General features: G+C 48.1%; 1 protein-coding gene, 1 long non-coding RNA gene and 1 pseudogene across 2 annotated transcripts in view; 2 read left to right on the plus strand and 1 right to left on the minus strand.

The window, feature by feature from the left end:
* The first annotated feature begins 334 nt into the window (after positions 1–334).
* Positions 335–790, plus strand: LOC100413263 (coiled-coil domain-containing protein 86 pseudogene; annotated as a pseudogene).
* Positions 791–7,621: 6,831 nt separating this feature from the next.
* On the minus strand, positions 7,622–11,205 carry LOC128931424 (uncharacterized). The gene is made up of 2 exons (XR_013532048.1): positions 10,009–11,205; positions 7,622–7,788 (listed from the first exon to the last, which is right to left on the minus strand). It is a non-coding gene; the product is annotated as an uncharacterized LOC128931424 (long non-coding RNA).
* Positions 11,206–11,387: 182 nt separating this feature from the next.
* The window catches only part of LOC118151365 (uncharacterized), a 37,205-nt gene continuing 26,967 nt past the window's right edge, over positions 11,388–21,625 (plus strand). Inside the window, exon 1 of the mRNA XM_078365974.1 lies at positions 11,388–11,451. Within this exon, the coding sequence (XP_078222100.1) occupies positions 11,388–11,451 (64 nt within the window). The remainder of the gene's footprint in view (positions 11,452–21,625) is intronic.

The raw sequence follows: 21,625 nt of genomic DNA on the forward strand, positions 1-21,625 counted from the left end.
AAAGCTAAGTGAGGAGGCACCAAAGTGTTCTCAGTGCCATGGAGAACTAGCCTCGGAGTGGGCCCAGAGTCCAGAGGAGCTGCCCAGGGGTGGGGAGTGGGTACCCAGCAACAGCTATACCTGGGCCCAGGATCACCAGAGCCTTACCCCAGTCAGCAAGTGCCGGGGAGAGGTGAGAGGCAGCCATGGAGCAAAGAAGCAAAAAGGTTCTTCAGCCCAGGCTCCAGTATCCAACAAGTTGAAGGAGGGGGAAGAAGAGTTTCCTATAATCCAGAAGGGGAGGCCCAAATTGGGGTGGGTGTGGAAGGACCACTCCAAGGAAAGGTTCTCCCAGATGGTTCAGGACAAGCACCTCCACACATGCTGGCAGCGGAAGATGAAGGAACAGCAGGAAAGGAAGATGGCCAAGGATTCTGCCCCTCACAGAAGGAAAGGCGCTGCCAGGAGAAGAAACGGCACCAGCCAAGAACGTGAAACGTCGCCTGAAGAATGAGCGGAAGGCAGAGGTTGTCCAAGTGATCCAAAACCCCACCAAGCTCAAGCCGGGGAAGCAGAAGCAGCTGCACTCCACTGAGAAGCAGGACACCCTGGCCCTGCTTCAGAAGCAGGAGCCCCAGCAGCCAGCAGCCAAGATCTGAGCTCAGGATGGCCCAGAGGCCCTCCACGACCAACAACCATGTCCGACACAGCATTGGGCCACTGGCCAGATGCCTCTGCTGGAGCCAGCACTCCAAACTTATGGCTGCAAAACGGTGACCCCATCCCAGGCAGGGCTCCTGGGCCTTTGACGTCTTGTAGGCAGGTCTGTCTGGGTGGGACAGAGGCCCAGAGGGGCCCTGGGACCTGGCAGAGATAGGGGCGGGAAGAGATTCAGCCCCTCCCTCCTTCCTCTCCTTCTCCAAGTGCCTTCAGACCAAGAACAGTATATTCTTCAGTTCCTCAGTGAGCTGGTGACTAGCAGGTGACTCCCCCAGATATGTATGTCCTGTCTCAAGGTCCTAGGCCCAACCCAGGCCCAAAGGCCAGCAGTCAGGAATCCAGATTCCTCTACACTTTTCCAAAGGCTGCCCTGGGCACCTCTGTGCCCCACTGGCTCTGTCACTGAGCACACTGAATCCAGCTCCTCTGCACTTTTCAACACGGAAAGATTAAAATGGGGAGATTGCAGGGAGCAGTTTTTCCCTAGCATCCCCTTTCCCAAGCCAGACTCTCAGAAGCATCAAAGATCTAACTCATGTCTACCCAGTCTGCAACAAAAACATTTATTGAGTGGCTATTGCATACAGGCACAATTCGAGTCTCCAGAGAATACAGACAAAGACAAAAGTCCCTGCCCTCAAGGAGCTTTCACCCTGATGGAGGGAAAACATCGTAAACAAGCAAAATGTGTCATGTGTCAAAAAAAAGTCTTTCTCCAAATGCCTCCACTTTGATCTAGCTATTCCACTTGTAGGAATTTATTTATAAGACTCTAACAAGCATAAAAAGAGGTAGGGGCCAGGCCTACCCCTTTTTATAGGGGGTAGTAGCTCATGCCTGTAATTCCAGCACTTTGGGAGGCTGAGGCAGGCCAAGGTCAAGAGATCAAGACCACCCTGGCCAACATGGTGAAACTTCATCTCTACTAAAAATAAAAAAGTTAGCTGGGCATGGTGGCATGCACCTGTAGTCCCAGCTACTTGAGAGGCTGAGGCAGGAGAACCACTTGAACCCAGGAGGCAGAGGTTGCAGCGAGCCAGGATCACGCCACTGCACTCTGGCCTGGTGACAGAGCGAAACTCTGCCAAAAAGAAAAAAAGGGGGTAGTCAAAGAATTAAACAGAAACATTAGTTATTAGAGCAAAATTAAGAAAATATGCAACTGTTTAAACACATTAATAAGATCCATATTCAAGTAGTAAAACGATCCTATTTTGTCATTTAAATAGCTTTACAAAATATTGATAAATTAAGTAAAATGAGGGTTTGAAACAATATGTGCACTTTGTGTCACAGGCCAGGTACCCCAGAGCAGGGAGTGGAGGGCCTGAGGCATACAAGGGACCGATTAGGGATAATCTTGATCTCTTGACCTTGGCCCGCCTCAGCCTCCCAAAGTGCTGGAATTACAGGCATGAGCTACTACCCCCTATAAAAAGGGGTAGGCCTGGCCCCTACCTCTTTTTATGCTTGTTAGAGTCTTATAAATAAACCTATGAGAAAAGCAAGCAGAAACAAGCTTGAGAAGAGGGAGAAGTCAAAACAAGGTGCAGGTTCAGCAAAACCTCAGCCAGCCAGTCAGGACGCCAGAACACGCATCGCCCCTCAGAGGTGGCTGGGCCAAGAAGAGGTGGCCAGATCTTTACACCCAGGCCTCAGGCACATGAGGGGGCTCCCCCGGGAAGGCCCTGAAACACTGGGGGCACTCTCTTTGGCTCAGGCACACCTTGAAGCAGCCAGCCAGACGCTAAACAAACTCTCACAACTGGGCAAGCAAGTCCTCCGGAAGGGGGATCCAGGCAGTACATCTCTGCATCCACCACATTCTCGTACAGTATTTGTTTTCAGGAAATAAATTGCACCTATCTATACAGTAAAAAATAAGTACATGGAATCCACAGGTGTAAATATTTATAAGACAATTAGAAATGCAAGAAAATTGTTGAGGTAAATAAATATTTAAATTCCTGGAATAGGCCCAGCACAGTGGCTCACACCACTAATCCCAGCACTTTGGGAGGCCAAGGCGGGCAGATCACCTGAGGTCAGGAGTTCAAGACCAGCCTGGTCAACATGGTGAAATCCCTGCCTCTACTAAAAATACAAAATTAGCGGAGCATGGTGGTGCACGCCTGTAGTCCCAGCTACTCAGGATGCCGAGGCAGGAGAATGACTTGAACCCGGGAGATGGAGGTTGCAGGAAGCTGAGATCACACCGTTGCACTTCAGCCTGGGTGACAGAGCAAGACTGTCTCAATAAATAATAAATTCCTGGGATAAATCCCGCTTGGTCATTTTGTATTAGTCGAGGTTCTCAGGAGAAACGAAACCAATATGTAGGTGGAATAACCCTTATCTGAAATGTTTTGGATTTCGAATTTTCTCAGGTTATGGAATATTTTTTTTTTTTTAACTAGGATTTTTATTAAGGTATCATGGGAAAAGCAAAATTAAAAGAAAATTCTTCAATAATTTTAATCAAGTAAATTTGATTTGCGTAATCAAATTTGGTAAATTGGAATAATTGTCTCCCTTGAAGAATTTTTTTTTTTTTTTTTTTAGGGAAAAAGAGAGAAAGAAGGGAAAAAAAGAAAAAGAGGGAAAAAGGAATATTACTTCATTCCTAAAATGGGTTTCAATAATGGCCGATCAATATTTTGAGTGTTTAAAGTGGTTAATGCATATTTTATGTGTTTAAAATGGAGACCTCTATTGTGTTTATTTGTTCTGGCTCTGAGTTCAAATCCTGGACATCGTTATCAATTTGTTGTCTCGTTGAATCTAAATCTCACTATGTGTCTTATGTATCTGGGTGTTAAGATCTCTTATTGTTACATTAATCCTTTTACCCTTGTATCCTTATAGCCCTGAAATCTATTTTGTCAAATGTGAAAATTGCAACTCCTGCTTTTTATTTATTTATTTTTGCTCTCCATTTGGTTGGTACGTTTTTTTTTTTTTCCAACCCTTTATTTTGAGTCTATGCATATCTTTGGATATACCGTTGGATTTTGTCTGTATCTTTTGATTGGGAGATTTGGTTGATTTAACTTTAGGGTTGCTGCCATTTGATATTAACTGGCTATTTTGTCCTTTTGTTGATAAAAATTCTTCTTTATGTTAATGCTCTTTACTTTTTGGTGTATTTTTAGAAAGGATCATACTGGTTGTTCCTTTCTGTGTATAAGGTTATGGAATATTATTCACACATAGGTTATGAGATGTCCTGAGGTGAGACCCAAGTCTAAACTTCCTGGATAAGCAGGAAGAGGTCGGCTCAGAGCCCTTCGGGAGCTCCCACTGCCGTGCCCCCCGGGCCTCCTTCTTCCCTCCGGGCTTCGCCCCACACCCCCTGAGCCCCAAGGCTGCCCTCCTTGAGACTGCCCAGACCCTCACTCGACACAGTCCTGGCCTTCTTTCCCCTCCCTCACCTGTCCCCGAACAGGACTCACGTGAGGAGGCTGGTCCCCCAGGCAGGCCACCTGGATCCTCCAGCTGCACCGTGACGCCCCCGCGGCTGCCCGTGCGTGGGGTCCGCCGCACCGCCTTTCGCGTGCTGGGGCGCGCGCCTCTCCTCCCAGCCTTCACTCCGGTCGCCTAGTTCTCTCCGGTCGCCTTCCCACTTCCTTCCCTATAAACTCCAATTTTCTCTGCCGTCGAGATGCTCTTAAAATGGGTTTGCTCCACGTGCTGGTGCAGCAGCCTTCGGAGGCGGGCTGAAGTCCGGGGGCGGGGCGGCCAGGGGCGGGGATATGCAAATGAGTCCTCCTTTCAGCCCGGGAGGGGCGGCGCCTTGGGTTCGCTCAGCGTCTTCCCGCTTTCTGCGTCCCTTCCGTGAACCCTGGGTTTCTTCCCGGTCCTGCCCTCTCTGGCCCCCATTCTTTCTTTTTCTTGCTAATTCTTCCCTCTCTCTCTTGCGTTTTCCACCCCGAATAAAACAGGTTCGCTCGCGCTTTGATCATAAAGGGCGCCTCTCTAAAGGAGGCGGCCTCTCCCGTAGGACCCCGCCCGCGTCCCTCTGGCCTCACCGGGTCCCGCCCATCAGGGCCTGGGACCCTCTGAGAACGCTAGCGTGGGGAGCACAGCCGCCCCTTCCCAGGTCTCCTTCCTTTCTGCGGACGCAGATGTCGGGAGGAGTTCCTGGCACACCCGCGCCCCTTTAGGTTTGTGAATTGGTGGGTGGCGCCCTGTTCTCCCACCCACCGACCCTAAGCAATGGTTGCTTTGAATGGAGACGAGCACGTGGTGATAGATCCTGCTTCCAGCGATGATGCAGGAAAATGGCTCCTCGCATATGTGACAGGAGGAAACATGTTCCAGCTGTTTTTTGGAAAAGGATTTTCCAACGGCCAATAGCATTAACATACATCCACCCTTAGACCCAGTCATCTCATTCCCTGGGGTTATGGTCGTAGATTTAAGACCTTAAAAGTTAAAGATGATGGGAGGTTGCTTAGGTGAAGGATGCACCTAAGGCCCTGACTTCACGACGCGACATATGGTAGCAAAATTACACTTGTGTCCCATGAATACATGCAAATAAAAAGAAATTTAAAAACTAAGACCTTAGGGTTAGGATTTGGGTTAGTGCCTCTGAGTTAAGGTTAGCCAGGTTCTAAAAGAATGTGCTAGATCTCCGCCCACTTTCTGGCACAGCTCTCCTGGGTGTGTTGTTAAGGGAGGAAAGATGCAGAAAACTGCACAGTTTACAATCTCGTTCCTGTAAAATAAACGGTGACCAACTTCTTCTGGTTCTCTTTATGTTTAGTAGTAATACACATTCTCACTGGAATGTTTTAACGTCAGATAAAAGGCAGGGAGAGGACGGAAAGAGAAGAGGATTTTTAAGCCGAATTTTGAAAGAGGCACCCACCTCTTTTGATCCCACTGATCTCACAAAGAAGCAATCACTGGTCTATAACCCCCTGGTTCCTGGACCCATGGAGCCCTAATTCCTGGAGCCCTCTAAATACTGATCCCTCCTGTGTCAACCAGACTTCCACAACCCCCAATAGTAGCATAGTTCAGACCCCAAATTACTGACACCCGTAGACTCAGAATTCCTGAATCCAGTGGCCCCTAATGAGTCACCCCAATGGCCCCTAATTACCTTAAGAAATGCCCATTCACTGCTCCACCATCTCCCAAACTCATCCTTCATAAAATCAAGCGAGGATATTCCCTGTGCTGAGGAGAAGAAATCCAAAGCCCTAAGCTGTGAGCTCTGTCACTCCTCATCCCTGTGGTGGCCATTCCATCCATTGCCACCGTCTTTAAAGATTCTGACTTTGCTTGAGCAAAAGACTCTTCCAGTATTTCTACATCACACATGTGAGACAGGGGTGAAGGCTTTAACGAGATTTTTACCAAAGGCTCTGGGTTAACACATGAACTGGAAATAACAAAAAGCTTGGTCATTTGAACGAGAAGATATGGCCCTGTTGCTTCCAAGTGTCCAGGCTGCCCATAAGTGGTGGTATCATCTTAGTGCCCCCAAAGCGATAAATATTCCCTCTCTTGCCTGGCTCTCACTCCCACTTTTAGTATCGAGTCATACATCCTTGGACACATTAAGGTATAAGATGATGAATACAAATGGTATCCACATCTGTCAGGAAAGAGCCACACCCAGCCCCTCCCGGTCACAACAGACAAAGTAGCACATGAAACAAAGCACAGCATCCCAGAACATGAGCAGAAGACCTCTGAAGACAGCTCACACACACACAGAAGCCAGGGTGCCACGTTCCTGAAAGAGAGCTTTTGGAGAAGGCAGCGGCAGGGCCCCTTTCCCAGGTCAGCCTGTTCAGAAGGCTGCTGCTCTGGGGAGCTCAGGGTCTCCACTTGTGCTAGACACTCCCATTGCACTTCAGTCTTGTGGAATTTGGCTAATGTCTGATGAATCGTCTGTCCTGTCCTGAGACCCTGAGCTTCAGGCCAGCCTGCTGTGCATCTGTCTGACCGCTGCTTGGGAAGGAGGAGCCTGGCCATAGCCAGCCTCTGGTTTCCCTGGTGCTCCCACCACTGGTACCACAGCCCGGCCTCAGCTGTGGGAAACAAACACCAGGCTCTGACCTGAAGCCTGTGAGTAAGACAAGCCCAAGGAAGGCTGCTGTGGAACCCCTCCCTCTCCAAACCCATGAAGGGGCTTCTGGAGGATGGTTAGGGTGGAATCATTTTTTCTCTCTACCTAGCACTGTCTTCCCCTCACCAGATCTGCCCCTTCCCCAGTCTAGAACACTTAGCCCTCCTCCAGCTCTGTCCTCACAGAGCACTGGGTCCCTGGTGCTAGTGGCGCATCTTGCCTCAGACACTCAACAGCCTTCCCCTCCTCTTCGGGAGTTTGTCTTGGATTCAGGCCCTGTACTCTCTTCTTGAGCTATGAGCTCTGCCCTGTGGCTCCCATTATCCCGGAGCAGGAAACTAAGTTGCATTTGAGGGGTGAAGTGTAGCTCAACTCACAGATGGCAGGAAAGGGGACAGCGGATGGGAAGAGGTGGAGTGCTGGGGAACAGGCAAAAGAGAGGAAAGTGGGCATGCGCCCTGTCATCTCCCCAGCCTCACGTATCTGACTTGAACACCTGTGGACGCAGGGGCAGAAGTGGAGGCCGATGGTGCCAATGCAAGCGCTCTAATGCATGATGCTCTGGACATACATACAGAGGCTCCTGTGGCATGACACTGTGAGAGTGTCTCTGAGGGGAGGGAAGGGGCTTCCCTCCAACCTTGAGGAAAGGGGACTGGGAGCACCCTGAGCCACCAGCCTCAACCGACACAGGACCATTCTCCTAACGGGCAAGGGAGACGGCGGATTCTCTGAGGGGCTGTGAGGGCATAGCTGGGGCCAACCAGAGGTAGTCATAATAAGAGATAGCACGCCCCAAACACTTTAGTGTAAATCAGACATGGCAATTGCACTCTAGATGATTATTTTATTTAGGTATCAAAATGGCCCTAAATGGAATGGGATATTGCACTGCACGTGCAGGGTATGGACTGGGGGCTCTGGTTCGAGGGCCAGCTCACATGCAGAGGAGTCATGTGGCTGTCCGCAAGATATCTAATTGTTCTGCATCTCAGCTCCATCATCTGTAAAAGACAAAAAGAATAGTGATTATGAAACTCTTACTTGTCACGCTTATCCCCCTCTTATTTATAAGAAATAGTGGATCAGTATCTTACCCAAGACACACACTGGTAGGTGCAAGAGCTGACATTTGAATGACAGACTTCCTGACACCAGAACACAAAATCTTACCCATGGAAATGTATTTGCCCAAAAGATCCACAATTTGCAGTGTTGGCTGGGTACCATGGCTCACACATGTAATCCCAGCACTTTGGGAGGCTGAGGAGGAGGGGTGGATCACTTGAGGCCAGAAGTTCAAGACCAGCCTGGCCAACATGGCAAAGCCTCATCTCTACAAAAAAAAAAATTTTTTTTAATTAGCTGGGTGTGGAGGCATGCACCTGTAGTCCTCACCCCTACTCGGGAGGCTGACACAGAGAACTGCTTGAACCCAGGAAGCAGAGGTTGCAGTGAGCCAAGATTGTGCCACTACACTCCAGCATGGGTGACAGAGCAAGACTCCATTAAAAAAAAAAAAAAAAAAAAGAAGAAAGAAAGAAAGAAAGAAAAGAAAAAGAAAAACTCCAATCCCTGCCTTTTTACTGAAATTGTAAATCTATTTACATGTAATGTAATTATGGTCATGGTTGGACTTAACTTTTCAATTTTGCTACTTATTTTCTATTTTCTATTTGCCTCAAGTCTTCTTTCATTTTGCTCCTCTGTTCCCCTGGTATTATCTTTGTTTGTGCTAAATAAGTTTTTTGTCGTATCAATTTTATCCACCCATTTTGAACTTTTTTAAGCAAAAAAAGGGATGGATTAAAATTTTCAAAATGGAAAAAGTTGCTAATTGCAAACAGTATCCACAGGGGAGCTGAAGTAACTATAGCAGTATTTGGAAAAGCTGGTTACGGCTAAAAATATTTCTACAGAGACAAAGATTTCTTAATGATTAAAAGATCAATAATCAGGAAGATTTAATAATTTAAAACTTACACACAGCTAACAACTGGGCCCCAACATCCGTGCAGCCAAAACTGACAGAATTGATACATGAAATAGACAATACAGACAAATATTTTAAGTCCTGTGAATAAATGTGAACCTGAAGGAGACAATCCTTCAAGATGTATCCCAAGTTGCTAACTGGACCAAAATTTAAAATAACACCAAGCAAATATTTGCAGACTAGCAGTCACACACTCATGAGTACCCCAAAGATCCACACATTTTATCTTTGAGACTTTCAGAGTTCAAAGATTTGTAAAAGATTAAACTTGTCTGAAGATGTGGTTTCCTAACACACACCATGAAACATCTGGCCCACAGAGCAGTCAAGTGAACCCGTAAAAAGCAGAGGAAGGGGCCCATGCATGGGCAGCCATTCCATAGGCTCAAACCCACAGAAATCAGGAGTCAGCACCTAGAGCAGTAACACTGCTGTCCCATTAGCTGGGTACCAGGAAACCATGCATGTAAATCAATTCCTCCACTGTTAATTCAATAGCAAAGACACAAGAATACTTGGTAAATAAACAAAAAGGTGTGTGTGTGTGTGTGTCTCAGAAAGATTGACAAGGGCAAAATTAAGCAAATGGAGAGGTAGGAAGAGGCAACCACACTAGCAGTGGGTGTCCTGCCTGCTTCTCCCTGGAGGAAAACTGGTCCAAAGTTCCTCTTTTCTGTTGCAAGAATCCTGACTCTGGGGTCAGCCAGCTTAACAACCTCCGGCCACTCAACCTTCTGGGTATACCTAGCAGAAAATAGGATGGGAATGGACACTGTCTCTCTGGGGGAGTTAACCACCTTGGGGAAAGGGGGTGGGGAGGATGGGAGCTTCCCTGGGCTGGAAGGGTTCCCTGGACTCCCTTCGAGAGCATAGCTGGACTCATGATAGTCTCTAGATTGCCAAGGAACCAGCGAAGGCCAAGCAGCAAGGTACCGGGGAACAGATACCCCCAAGTGGGCCTGGGGGAGGGAACCAACTTCTTCACAGGCAAGCCAGGCCAGACCCAGGTTAGGGAGAACTAAGACAAGCAGCCCATAGAGGCAGCCACTCCTCCCTAGCACATTATGGCAGGCTCTGGGCATGGGAGTTCTGCATCTTCCTGAAGCTGTTCAGCTGTAACTGAGTGCTGGACTGAAGGGGGCGCTGGCGCAGAAAGCCAGGGAAGCAGGCAAGGTGGAGGAACAGGAAGGCTGAAAGGCGCTCCGGTCGGATATGGCCTCCATCTTACCATTCAAGGCCTAGTTGATCCACTGGATCGCGGCTCTCTGCTCTAAATCAAGGTCTTCCACAGTGACTCGATAACTGAGCTGGGGGAGTGCCGGCAGGGCCAGGGGGTCATTTCTTCAATAGGGCCACAGCAGAGGAATCCTGCGTTTTGGGGGCCAGGAACCATCAGATGGAGCTGCACAATCCCTGCGGTTTTGTTTCTCCCCGAAGGAAGCATCTGCAACTGTTTCATGCTCGATCGTCCCTGGTGGTTCCACCGGGGCAGAAGAAGAGCTAGCCAGACGGTCTTCCTCCCTGGCTTCCTTTTCATGCGCCTGGGAACGGGGTGGGGCTGGGCACGGCGACTCCAGGGTGCCTGGGCCGTTTCCCCCCTGCAGAGGTGGGGAATCCTCCAATGGAACTGGATGAGCTGGTGATGGCATTGTGTTTGCTGCATGAGCTCACTGAGGAGGTCTGGGCTTTCCTAATCAGACTGTTTGCGGAGCTCTTAGAACAGAAGTCTCTCTGCAGAGGCCCAGGCCTGGCCGCAAAGGAAGCGAGGACACCTCCGACCATCAGGCGTCAAAATGGCGACTGTGCGGTCCCGCTGTCCTAGGAGCCCAGGGTGGGTCGCCCTGCCTTTCCGGGAGCGTGGGTCCCTCCTCGTCCTTAGCGAGCGCTTTCCCACCCTCCCCGCAGAAGGCCAGGTCCCTCTCTTCCTTGGCTCTCTCTTGACTGCTCGCTTCCAGGGCCCCAGTCAGGCTCTCCTTTGCTCAGGGGATTGAGAGGTGGCAGGCCAGTGAGGACCATACAGACACCACTGACTGCTCCAGGGCCAAGTGGAGCGTCAGCTGGCCCCCAGCCGAGGTCTTCTCCAGATCACCGAGGTGCACAGCATCCTGGAGCCAGAGGCCGGCAGCGCTGGCTTCTCATGGCCGCTCCAGGGCGCTGGGGAAAAGACCGCAGAAACAGCCACTGGGACTGCCCCGCGGGATAGTGCTGCCTGTAGGCCGCGACGCACGCCCGCGGGTGCCGACGACAGGACCCCCACGAGCGCCTAGCACAGCGGCCTGCGAGGCAGTTCCAGGCACCGCGCCGCCCAGTGGGCCCGGGAGGCTTGCGGAGCGCACTTCCGCACAGTGGGCTCCCTGCAGTGGGGTCGGCGGCGGGGCGAGGTTGCAGTTGGCTGCCGAAGCGGCCTACGAGGAAGCGCGCTGTCGGGAGCGCGCACTGCCGGGTGACACAGCCCTGGAACGCGTGAACGGAGGAAGGGCGCGCACTGGGATGTCTCCCTGACGCTGCCGACGAAGGTGCGGGCGCACGGGAATAGGCGCTGCACGGGGATGGGCGCTGAGTAGGCGCGGGGCCGTGGTCCCTGAGTCGGAGAACCGGAACCGCCGGATGCGGGGCGGCAGGCTGAGCAGCGCCAACGCGAGGCGGAAGCCTGGGGTGGGCGCCTGCACCTGTGCGTGTGCCAGACCTTCCCCCCGAGCACGCAGTGAGAGCCTCTCCGAAGCCAGGAGCTGACTGGTCCCGCTGGACCGGAGATACCCCGGCGCAGGAGGTGTCCAGGCAGGAGGGAGGACTCAGGCGTGGAAGGCGCCAGGAGATCGTTAGAGCCCAGCGGCTCTAACTCATCCCAGGGACTTTGTGTAACCCAACATGTCAACATGTCAAAGGGTACGTTAATGAGATCTACAAACAGCTTCTAAAATACGGGCGTTTGACTTTTAGCCATTTTATTAACTGACTTCTCAGTCTAGGCAACGCAGTGAGACCCCGCCTCCACAAAAACTAAAAAGTTAGCCGGCCGTGGGGGTGCGCGCCTGTGGTCCCAACTACTCAGGAGGCTGAGGCAGGAGGATCTGAGCCTGGGGAGGTCGAGGCTGCAGTGCGCCGAGATCGTGTACACTGCATTCTAGCCTGGGCAACAGAGCGAGACCCTGTCTCAACATTAATAGTAATAATTAATAATAATGAATAAATAATACGGACTACTCAACCGTCCAAATTTTTGTGCCTGCTGTGCTTCAAAGACCATTCTAAAGTGAAATAAGAGAAAAATTCATGGTAGCGGTTGATATGAATGGAATTATCTTAGGTGTTTAGAGGGAGTTCTAAAACTTATTTAAAATTATATTAAATATTTAAATTATTAAATGTTTAAATATGTAATTAAAATATTAAGTTTAAGTATTAATTGGACAAACTGCATACTCAATTTAAAATAAATCATGGATACTTTAAAGTAAAATATAATTATGTTTTTGTTATTCTTCAAATGCCACCTTGAATAGTTTTCAACCATAATGTTTTCAACAGCTTCATTGAGGTACAATCTACATACTATAAAATTTACCCATTTTGAGACTACACTGCAAGGATTTTTAGTAACTTTACAAAGTCTGTAACTTTCACCAAAATCTTACTTTTATAGCATTTCTATTTGCCCAAGAAGAAAATTCAATGCCCGTTTGCACAGCCACTCCCCATTCTCACCCACAGGCCCTGGGAACAACTAATGTACTGTCTGTCTCTATAAATTTGTCTTTTCTCAACATTTCTTACAAGTGGACTCTTACAGGCTGGGCGCAGTGGCTCACACGTGTAATCCCAGCACTTCGAGAGGTCTACAGGACTGTTTGAACCCAGGATTGAGACCAACCTGGGCATCATAGAAAGAACCCTGTCTCTACAAAAACATAAAATAAACAAATTAGTCGGGCATGCTGGTGCACACCTGTGGTCCCTATCTTCTGGAGATATTGAGGTGGGAGAACCACTTTAGCCGGTGTAGGGGGGCGGGTCAAGGCTGCATGAGTCATCATTGTGCCACTTCACTACAGACTGGTCAACAGACCAAGACTCTGTCTAAAAACAGGCAAACAAACAAAAAACATAGTACATTCCTTGGAGGGAAGCCAATAGATTTTACAGGAGCAAAACCCTCTTTCTCATTCACCCCCTGTATCCCTAGTGCCTGCCACGTGGGAGCAAAATAAATAACTGTGAAATGAATAAGTAAATAAATACATGCACAGAGCACTCTGCATAGAGGCTGGCTTGGAGCCAGTACCCATGGAGTACAATCAGCATGCCTGGAGCTGTGACCTGCTCTGAAGACAGGTTCTCTTCTCTGGGTACAAGCATCCCATCACAGGTGGAAAAGAAGAAGACTGGCCTTCTAGCCACACAGAGGTGGTCACAGCTTTTGCTGTAACTAAGCTCCAGTTTCTCCTGGTGTGCTCTTATTTTCTGTAGACATAAACTATGTGAATTTAAAATTGCATGCCAAAAACTGCTCATAAAGCCTCACTTTGTGCACAATTTTTGAAGATAATGCATCTCACTTCAATTTTTTTTTTTTTTTTTTTAATTACTTGGAGGAGTGATCCTGAAGATAACAGGTCTTGGGCATGTAGACACATGGCACAATATGGCCACACGGTGGCGCCATGCAAGCAGTCAGCAAATTGTTGCCACAGTTGCTTCCTCAGCATCTTTAGTCCTGGCAGCCCTGTCCCAGCAGCTCACTTTCAAGTGCTGTCCGTGAGCACGCTGTTTCTCAGCGCTTATCACAGTGAGAAATGGGCATGCTTTCAGTCGCAGCGCTGCTGCCAGAGCTGAGAAACTCCAACAACACTCAATGTCTGAGAATCTGTGAGGTAGAAGACAAGGTCGTGGAGAAGATGAAAGAAGCTCTTAAACTGGAAAGATATGACACACGCACACACGCACACGCACACACACGCGCACACACACGCCTAAGTGAAAGATTCGTCTTGATAAATGTGTATATTGAACTGTGTAGGATCTTCAGCAACACGTTGCTTCAGATAAAATGGAACCATCTTGAACCTTTGGTGCATGGTTCCAGAATCTGTCCCAGAGCTCAAAAGAGGGAATCCAACCTCGTTTCCCACAGAGCCTTTTAGTTGTTTGGGGATGGGCCGATAGCCCCAGGTGGGCCGGTTTCAGGAGGAAGGAAGTCAGTGACAGGCGTGCCCTGAGCTGTGGGGGTGGAATGAGGTTGGGCCGTGGGTGCTGTGGGTGCTGGAGACTGCCTGAGTCTTCCCTTCCTTCATGCAGATAGGCGCCCTGAGCCTGGGCCGGCAGCCACCCTGACCACAGGCAGATGGCTCAGCTGGCAGGCCCCAGATTCATTGCTTCCAGCCTGCCCCTCCCTTCCTCCCTTCCTTTCTTCTTTCTCCCCTCTTTCTCACTTGAGGGGGATTGTTCTGTCCCTCTAGTTCTGTCACTTGCCTTTTCACCCAACGAGACCTCCTGGCCATCTCTACACCTCAGCACGCAAAGACCGACCCCTCCGCTCCATGGCCTCTGGGAGTCCACTCTGCGAAGTCTGTTATGTGACCGAATCCCCTCTTGGGGCTTTCCTCTCTCACATAAATGTGGAGGTTCTGACATTTACACACTACAACTCAGAGGCACAGAAGTTCTTTGTCCATCATCGAATGAAATTGCTGTCGGCACCATCCCCCATTTCCACAGATAGTGTCAACAAACAAACTTGTGCCTACAGTTTGTTCAGCTGTTTCTAGATTAGATCCGAGAGGCTCCAAGGCTAGCAGGGCTCCCGTGGGTCAATGCCTGGTCTGTCCAGGTTCCCCCCACCCTCATTTTCTCCCTGCCTCTCTGAGTGATCTAAGTCTGGATGTTGCACAGGCTCTTCAAAGTTCACTGTCCAGCACCAGGTAGGGTTGAGGCCTCTGTCTTTGACCGTGACAGTGTGGCCGCCTGATGCTCTACCAGGCACCACTGCAGGCTGTGTGCTGACGGGACTGGCCCAGGGACCCCTCTCCAGCCTGCCCGGCCTGCACTGAGCAGGGCTTTCTCTGGGAGGCATCCTAGGGCTTATCACTGTGGGCACGGCCCTTGGCCCTCGGATGCCTGCTCTCCCTGGCCAGGTGCTCCTGCACTGTGCGGGATGTGGGGTTCTGTGCAGGGCTCACGTGATAAGCCCCAAACACACGGAGCACTGCCTCCACACCCTGAGATGTCCTCTACCCACTGTTGCACGGACACCTGTGTCTTCCTGGGCCAAGGCCCAAGTTCTGGGTACACAGAGTCCCTCAGAGGCCCCAGGTCTCACCTGTCTGCTCCTAGGGTCCTGTATCATTCTCCTCTTCCTGTCTACCTGTGGCATGCACAACTTTCCCAGGGGAAATGGCTCACAGGCCATAGCTGCTTCCTTTCCTACTTTGTGGTGTCACTTGATAAACTCCGAGGTCTGAGTCCTCCAAGTTTGACTTTTTCAGAGTTCAAAACAAAACTATTTCTTTGTCTATCACCTGACACTTGCAAATCAAGAGTCTTTCAGTTTTTAGAATGTTTTCTCTGCTCTGCACTTTGGAACATTTAATCAGAAATTCATTGAGTCATTGATCCTTTGTGATCCTCCTCTGCTTCCCATCTGCCAGCAGGCTAACCTAGGTATGTACATATGGCAATGGCAGTGTTATAGGACTCTAAAGGGACAAGGTCTTCACACTGTCACTTTTGCTGAATTACATTAACTTGGCTAAAGTAAGAGGCTGTTTCATTTTCAAAGAGAGGAGAAATTGACTTCAATTATTTTTTTCTCTGTCACCCAGGCTGGAGTGCAGTAGCATGATCTCAGCTCACAGCAACCTCCACATCCTGGGTTTGAGCAATTGTCCTGTCTCAACCTCCCAGGTAGTTGGGATTACAGGTGGCTGCCACCACATCTGGCTAATATTTATTTATTTATTTATTTTTGAGATGGAGGCTTGGTCTGTTGCCAGGCTGGAGTGCAGTGGTGCGATCTTGGCTCACTGCAACCTCTGCCTTCCAGATTCAAACAATTTTCCTGCCTCAGTCTCCCTAGTAGCTGGGACTACAGGCACGTGCCACCACACCCAGCTAATTTTTGTATTTTTAGTAGAGATGGGGTTACACCATGTTGGCCAGGATGGTCTCAATCTCCTGACCTTGTGATCTGCCCACCTCAGCCTCCCAAAGTGCTGGGATTACAGGTGTGAGCCACCATATCTGGCCAATTTTTGTATTTTTTAGTGAAGACATGGTTTCACCATGTTGGAGAGGCTGGTGGAGAATTCCTGACCTCAGATGATCCGCATGCTTTGGCCTCCCAAAGTGCTGGGATTATAGGCGTGAGTCACCACATCTGGCCCTTGACTTCAATTCTTAACAGGAGAAGCTACAAATGCACATTGTAAAGTGCATGAATATATGGAGAAGTACATCGTGGTGGCCATCTTTGCCATCTGCCACATTAATAGAAGAGAAAGAATGAGGCCAGGTGCGGTGGCTCACGTCTGTAATCCCAGCACTTTGGGAAGCCAAGGCGGGTGGATCATGAGGTCAGGAGATTGAGACCATCCTGGTCGACATGGTGAAACTCCATCTGTACTAAAATACAAAAAATTAGCCGGGCATAGTGGCACACACTTGTAGTCCAAGTTACTCAGGAGGCTGAGGCAGGAGAATCACTTGAACCCAGGGTGGGGAGGGGGAGGCAGGCAGAGGTTTCAGTGAGCTGAAATCATGCTACAGCACTCCAGCTGGGCCACAGAGCAAAACTTCATCTCAAAAAATGAAAAAAAAAAATGCAGTGATTAAAAAAAACACTTGATGGATCCATAAAAAGTAAGAAAGAAGAAATAAATGAACAACAGGATGATGAAACAAATAGAAAACAAATAGAAACCCCACCTCTACTAAAAATACAAAAATTAGGGGCAAGGTACAATAGCTCACGCCTGTAATCTCAGCATTTGGGAGACAGAAGGGAGCAGATCACCTGAGGACAGGAGTTTGAGACCAGCCTGACCAAAATGGAGAAACCCCATCTCTACTAACAATACAAAATTAGCCAGGTGTGACAGTGCATGCCTGTAATCCCAGCTACTCAGGAGGCTGAGGCAGGAGAATGGCTTGAACCCTGGAGGCAGAGGTTGCAGTGAGCCAAGATCACGCCATTGCACTCCAGCCTGGGCAACAAGAGTGAGACTCCATCTCAAAAAAACAAAAAACAAAAATTTGCTAGGTGTTGTGGTGGGCGCCTGTGATCCCAGCTACTCAGGAGGCTGAGGCAGGAGAATCACTTGAACTTGGGAGGCAGAGGTTGCAGTGAGTCCAGATGGCACCATTGCATTCCAGCGTGGGTGACAGGAGCAAAACTCCATCTCAAAATAAATAAATAAATAAATAAATAAATATTGGAGTTTTATTCAATGCAATGATATATTACAGGGGATTTGAGCATAATGTGACTTTTGCATTTTTCATTTGCAAAAACACTAAGTGAATGCAGAAAATTATGCCCAGTCGAGCTGATGAAGCAATGTAGAAGTACACAGAAAGCACACATGCACACCCTTCCAGCACCTACCAGCCACCTGACTTTACTATGTGTGTTATGAGCCACAGCCATGCATTTTTGGCAGGACAGACTTCCACCCCATCCAATTTCAGATAACTGCCCTTCCACCACCTCACAGTAAACCATAGACTATAACCAGTCAAAAAAAACCTCGCATATTATATGATTTCATTTGTATGAAATGTCCAGAGTAAGAAAATATGTAGTAAGTAGATTACTGGTTGCTTTTCTTTTCCTTTGGTATTTTTAGTAGAGATGGAGTTTCATCATGTTGGCCAGGCTGGTCTGGAATGCCCGATCTTGTGATCCGCCTGCCTAAGCTTCCCAAAGTGTTGGGTGTAACCTTAAGGTCTTCTCATGCCTTTTCTGAAATGACACCTTTCCCTGGGCATGCTTGGTAACTTTCCAATTTCCTCTGTATTTGCAGTTGCTTCTGAATGTCCAACTTTTTAATGTCTGGCTCCAAGAAGGGCAAATAAAGAGAAATTAAGGGGGAAAAAGTCACCAGTTCTTTAAGTCCCCTGGAAGTCACTTTAGTCAGCAAGGGAGGGGCTTGTAACAATGGGAGAAGGTGCAACAACCATGGGTGCTACCTCTCTGTCTGTACTTCTGTAATCAGGTGAAGTAATCAGTGATCAGAACAGATACTCAGTATCTCTGGATGACAGGGTCTCATGCCTACTGTGGCTCCTGCAACTGATCTGTAAGCTGCTACAGGAACATGTGCACGGCTGCCTGCTGTGGGGATGAGAGGTCGAGAACAGGCAGCTGCAACTGTGCTGAGAGCTGACTGACCAGAATTAACCACAATTTACCATCTGAGTCTTTTCCTGGAAGCTGCAGGTCTTCAATGGACTTCATAGGTCCAAAATAGACAGATTCTCTCAGTATTGTTGTCTAGGCGAAGAGAGAGATTTCTCAGGCTTCCTGCTCCTCCATCTTCCCAGAATTCTCTTCTTGGTGATTCTAAGACCATTCACCAGGGGAAGAAATGGCCTCCCCAACAAATGGTGCTGTTATCACTGGACAGCCACAAGCAATGAAGTTGAAACTTTACCTCACATTGTAGACAAAAATTAACTCAAAATGGATCAGAAATTAACACAAGGCCTAAATGTAAAAGCGGAAATATAAACTTTTGAGGAAAGCAAAGTAGTAAATATTCATTTAGCAATGAAAGCTTAGCTAGGACATGAAAATTGCATACAAGAAAAGAAAAAAATAGGTAAGTTGGATATCAAAGTTAAGACATTTTTGTGCATCAAAGGACATTATACATCTTTTTAAAACCCCACAGAATGAGAGAAAATATTTACAAATCCAATGTTTGATAAGGGGCTTTATCTAGAATCTATACAGCACTGTTACAACTCAATGATAAAAAGACCACAAATAACCCAATTAAACATGGGCAAAGGATCTTAATAATTTCTCCAAAGAAGATATGCAAATGGCCAGATAAGCACATGAAAACATGTCCAGCCTCATTTTCCACCAAGGAAATGCAAATATAAGCCATGAGATACTACTTTATTCCTACTAGGATAACGGTAATCAAAACAATGGGAAGTAAACACTGTTGGCAAAGATGTGGAGAAATGAGAGTTCTCATGTACTGCTGGTGGGGATGTGAAATGGTGCAGTCACTTTAGAAATGTTACGGTGCTTCCTCAAAATGTTCAACATCGAGTTACCATGTGACCCAGCAATTTCACTCGCAGGCATATGTATATCCAGGAGACATGAAAATGTAGGTCCACACAGAAATGTGGACACAATATTTATAGCGTCATTATTCAGAGTAGCCCAAAGATGGAAACAATTCTAATGTCCATCAACTAGTGAATGGATAAATAACACGTGGTATATTCATACAGTGGAATATTCTCACATGATATGAAATGAAGTATAACACAGATGAATCTTGAAAATATCATGTTAATTGGGCCAGGCACAGTGGCTCATGCCTTTAATCCCAGCACTTTGGGAGGCCGAGGCGGGTAGATCATGAGGTCAGGAGTTTGAGAACAGCCTGGCCACGATGGTGAACCCTCATCTCTACTAAAAATACAAAAATTAGCCAGGCACAGTGGTAATCCCAGCTACTCGGGAGGCTGAGGCAGGAGAATTCCTTGAACCTGGGAAAAAAAAAAGAAAAAAATTCTCAACAAAATACTGGCAAACTGAATTCAGCAGCATATTAAAAAGACTATAGAGCATGACCGAGTAAGATTTATTGCTGAATTGTAAGGACAGTTAACATGACAGGACACAGTTGATTCATGCCTGTAATCCCAGCACCTTGGGAGGCCAATGCGGGAGGATCACTTGAGCCCAGAAGTTCAAGACCATCCTGGCAATACAGCAAGACCCTGTCCCTACAAAATCAAACTTTAAAAACAGGACACGCTTTGGCTATGCGGGCTCTTTTTTTGCTCCATATTAATTTTAGGATTGTTTTTTCTAGTTCTGTGAAGAATGATGGTAGAATTTTGATGGAAATTGCACTGAATTTGTAGATTGCTTTTGGCACTATGGTCATTTTCACAGTATTAATTCTCCCCATCCATGAGCATGGGATGTGTTTCCATTTGTGTCATCTATGATTTCTTTCAGCAGTGTTTTGCAGTTCTTTTGTGTGTTTTCACCTCCTTGGTTAGGTATATTCCTAAGCATTTTATTTTATTTTTGCAGCTATTGTAAAAGGGGAGTTCTTGATTTGATTGTCAAGTTAGTTAATGTTGGTGTATAGCAGAGCTGTTGATTTTCTTTCTTTCTTCTTCTTCTTTTTTTTTTTTGACAGAGTCTCTGTTGCCCAGGCTGGAGTACAGCGGCAGGATCTCTTGGCTCACTGCAACCACTGCCTCCCAGGATCAGATGATCCTCCCACCTCAACCTCCTCAGTAGCTAGAATTACAGGCAGGCACCACCACTGGCTAATTTTTTGTAGAGACTGAGTTTCACCATGTTGCCCAGGCTGGTCTCGAACTCCTGGGCTCAAGCAATCCTCTCGCCTGGGCCTCACTTCGTGAGCCACCGCGCCCAACCCATTTACTTTTCTTTTACACCGGGGGATCATCATCTCCCCTCGCTAGGCGGGAAGGCGGGAAGGCCGGAAGGAGGCGGGGAGGTGGGAATGGGGAAGCTGCTAAGGAAGCAGGGTGGGAGTGGTCTCTGATAGAGGAAAAAGAAAAGGGGACATTGGGGGCTTACTGTAGGCCGGGCAGGCTCCTTAGTATAAGAATGTGGGGAGGAAGAGGGAGAGAGGCCCAAGTCCTTCTCCATCTCGCGCCCTTCACTTCCCAAGGTGCAAGAAAGAAACAGAAACAGAACACCCAGAGGTGTCCTTGGTTCCTTCTTGCCCTTCCACCACCGTTCAGCAATAAGGCGAGAGAAATCAAGTGCAGGAAGGAGGAGGCGAGCAGTCAGGAGAAAAACAAAAAGGTGAGCTGTGCGCAGGACTCACGTGCACGAAGGAAGCCACCCTCCTGCAGAGCGGCAACGGCAGGCCAGGCACAGGGAAGGAGTTGCTCAGGCCTTAGCACTTGCGGCCAGGGTCCGCAGCTTCCTGGGCTGGGCCACTGTTGCCACTGTCCCGCGTGCGCAGCACGTGCCTCTCTACATGGTCTGGAGTTATTTTTTTATTTTGAGACAGAGTCTCACTCTGTCACCCAGGCTGGAGTGCAGTGTTGCAATCTCGGCTAACTGCAACCTCTGTCTCCCGGCTTCAAGCGATTCTCCTGTCTCAGCCTCCCGAGTAGCTAGGATTACAGGCACCTGCCACCGTGCCCAGCTAATTTTTGTACTTTTAAGAGAGAGAGGGTTTTGACATCTTGGCAAGGCTGGTCTTGAACTCCTGATCTCATGATCCACCCACCTCAGCCTCCCAAAGTGCTGGGATTACAGGCGTGAGCCACCGTGCCCAGCTTGGAGTTATTTCAGCCTGGAGTTATTTTTAACAGGTATAGAACTTCAATTTTGCAAGATCGAAAGAGATCTCAAGATATGGATGGGGGTGACCTTAGCACGACAATGTGATCATATTTAATGCCACTGAGCTGCATACTTAAAAGTGGTTAATGGTAAATTTTACAAGTATTTTGCCACAATTTTTAAAATAACAAATAGGAATTTAAACTAATTAAGAAGCAAAAAACAAACCCCATTTAAAAGTGGGCAAAGGACATGAAAAGACACTTTTCAAAAGAAGACATACAGCCCACAAGCATATGAAAAATGTCCTGGACATCACTAA

Source organism: Callithrix jacchus, chromosome 2 (genome assembly GCF_049354715.1).
Source record: "Callithrix jacchus isolate 240 chromosome 2, calJac240_pri, whole genome shotgun sequence".
Classification (NCBI taxonomy): domain Eukaryota; kingdom Metazoa; phylum Chordata; class Mammalia; order Primates; family Cebidae; genus Callithrix; species Callithrix jacchus.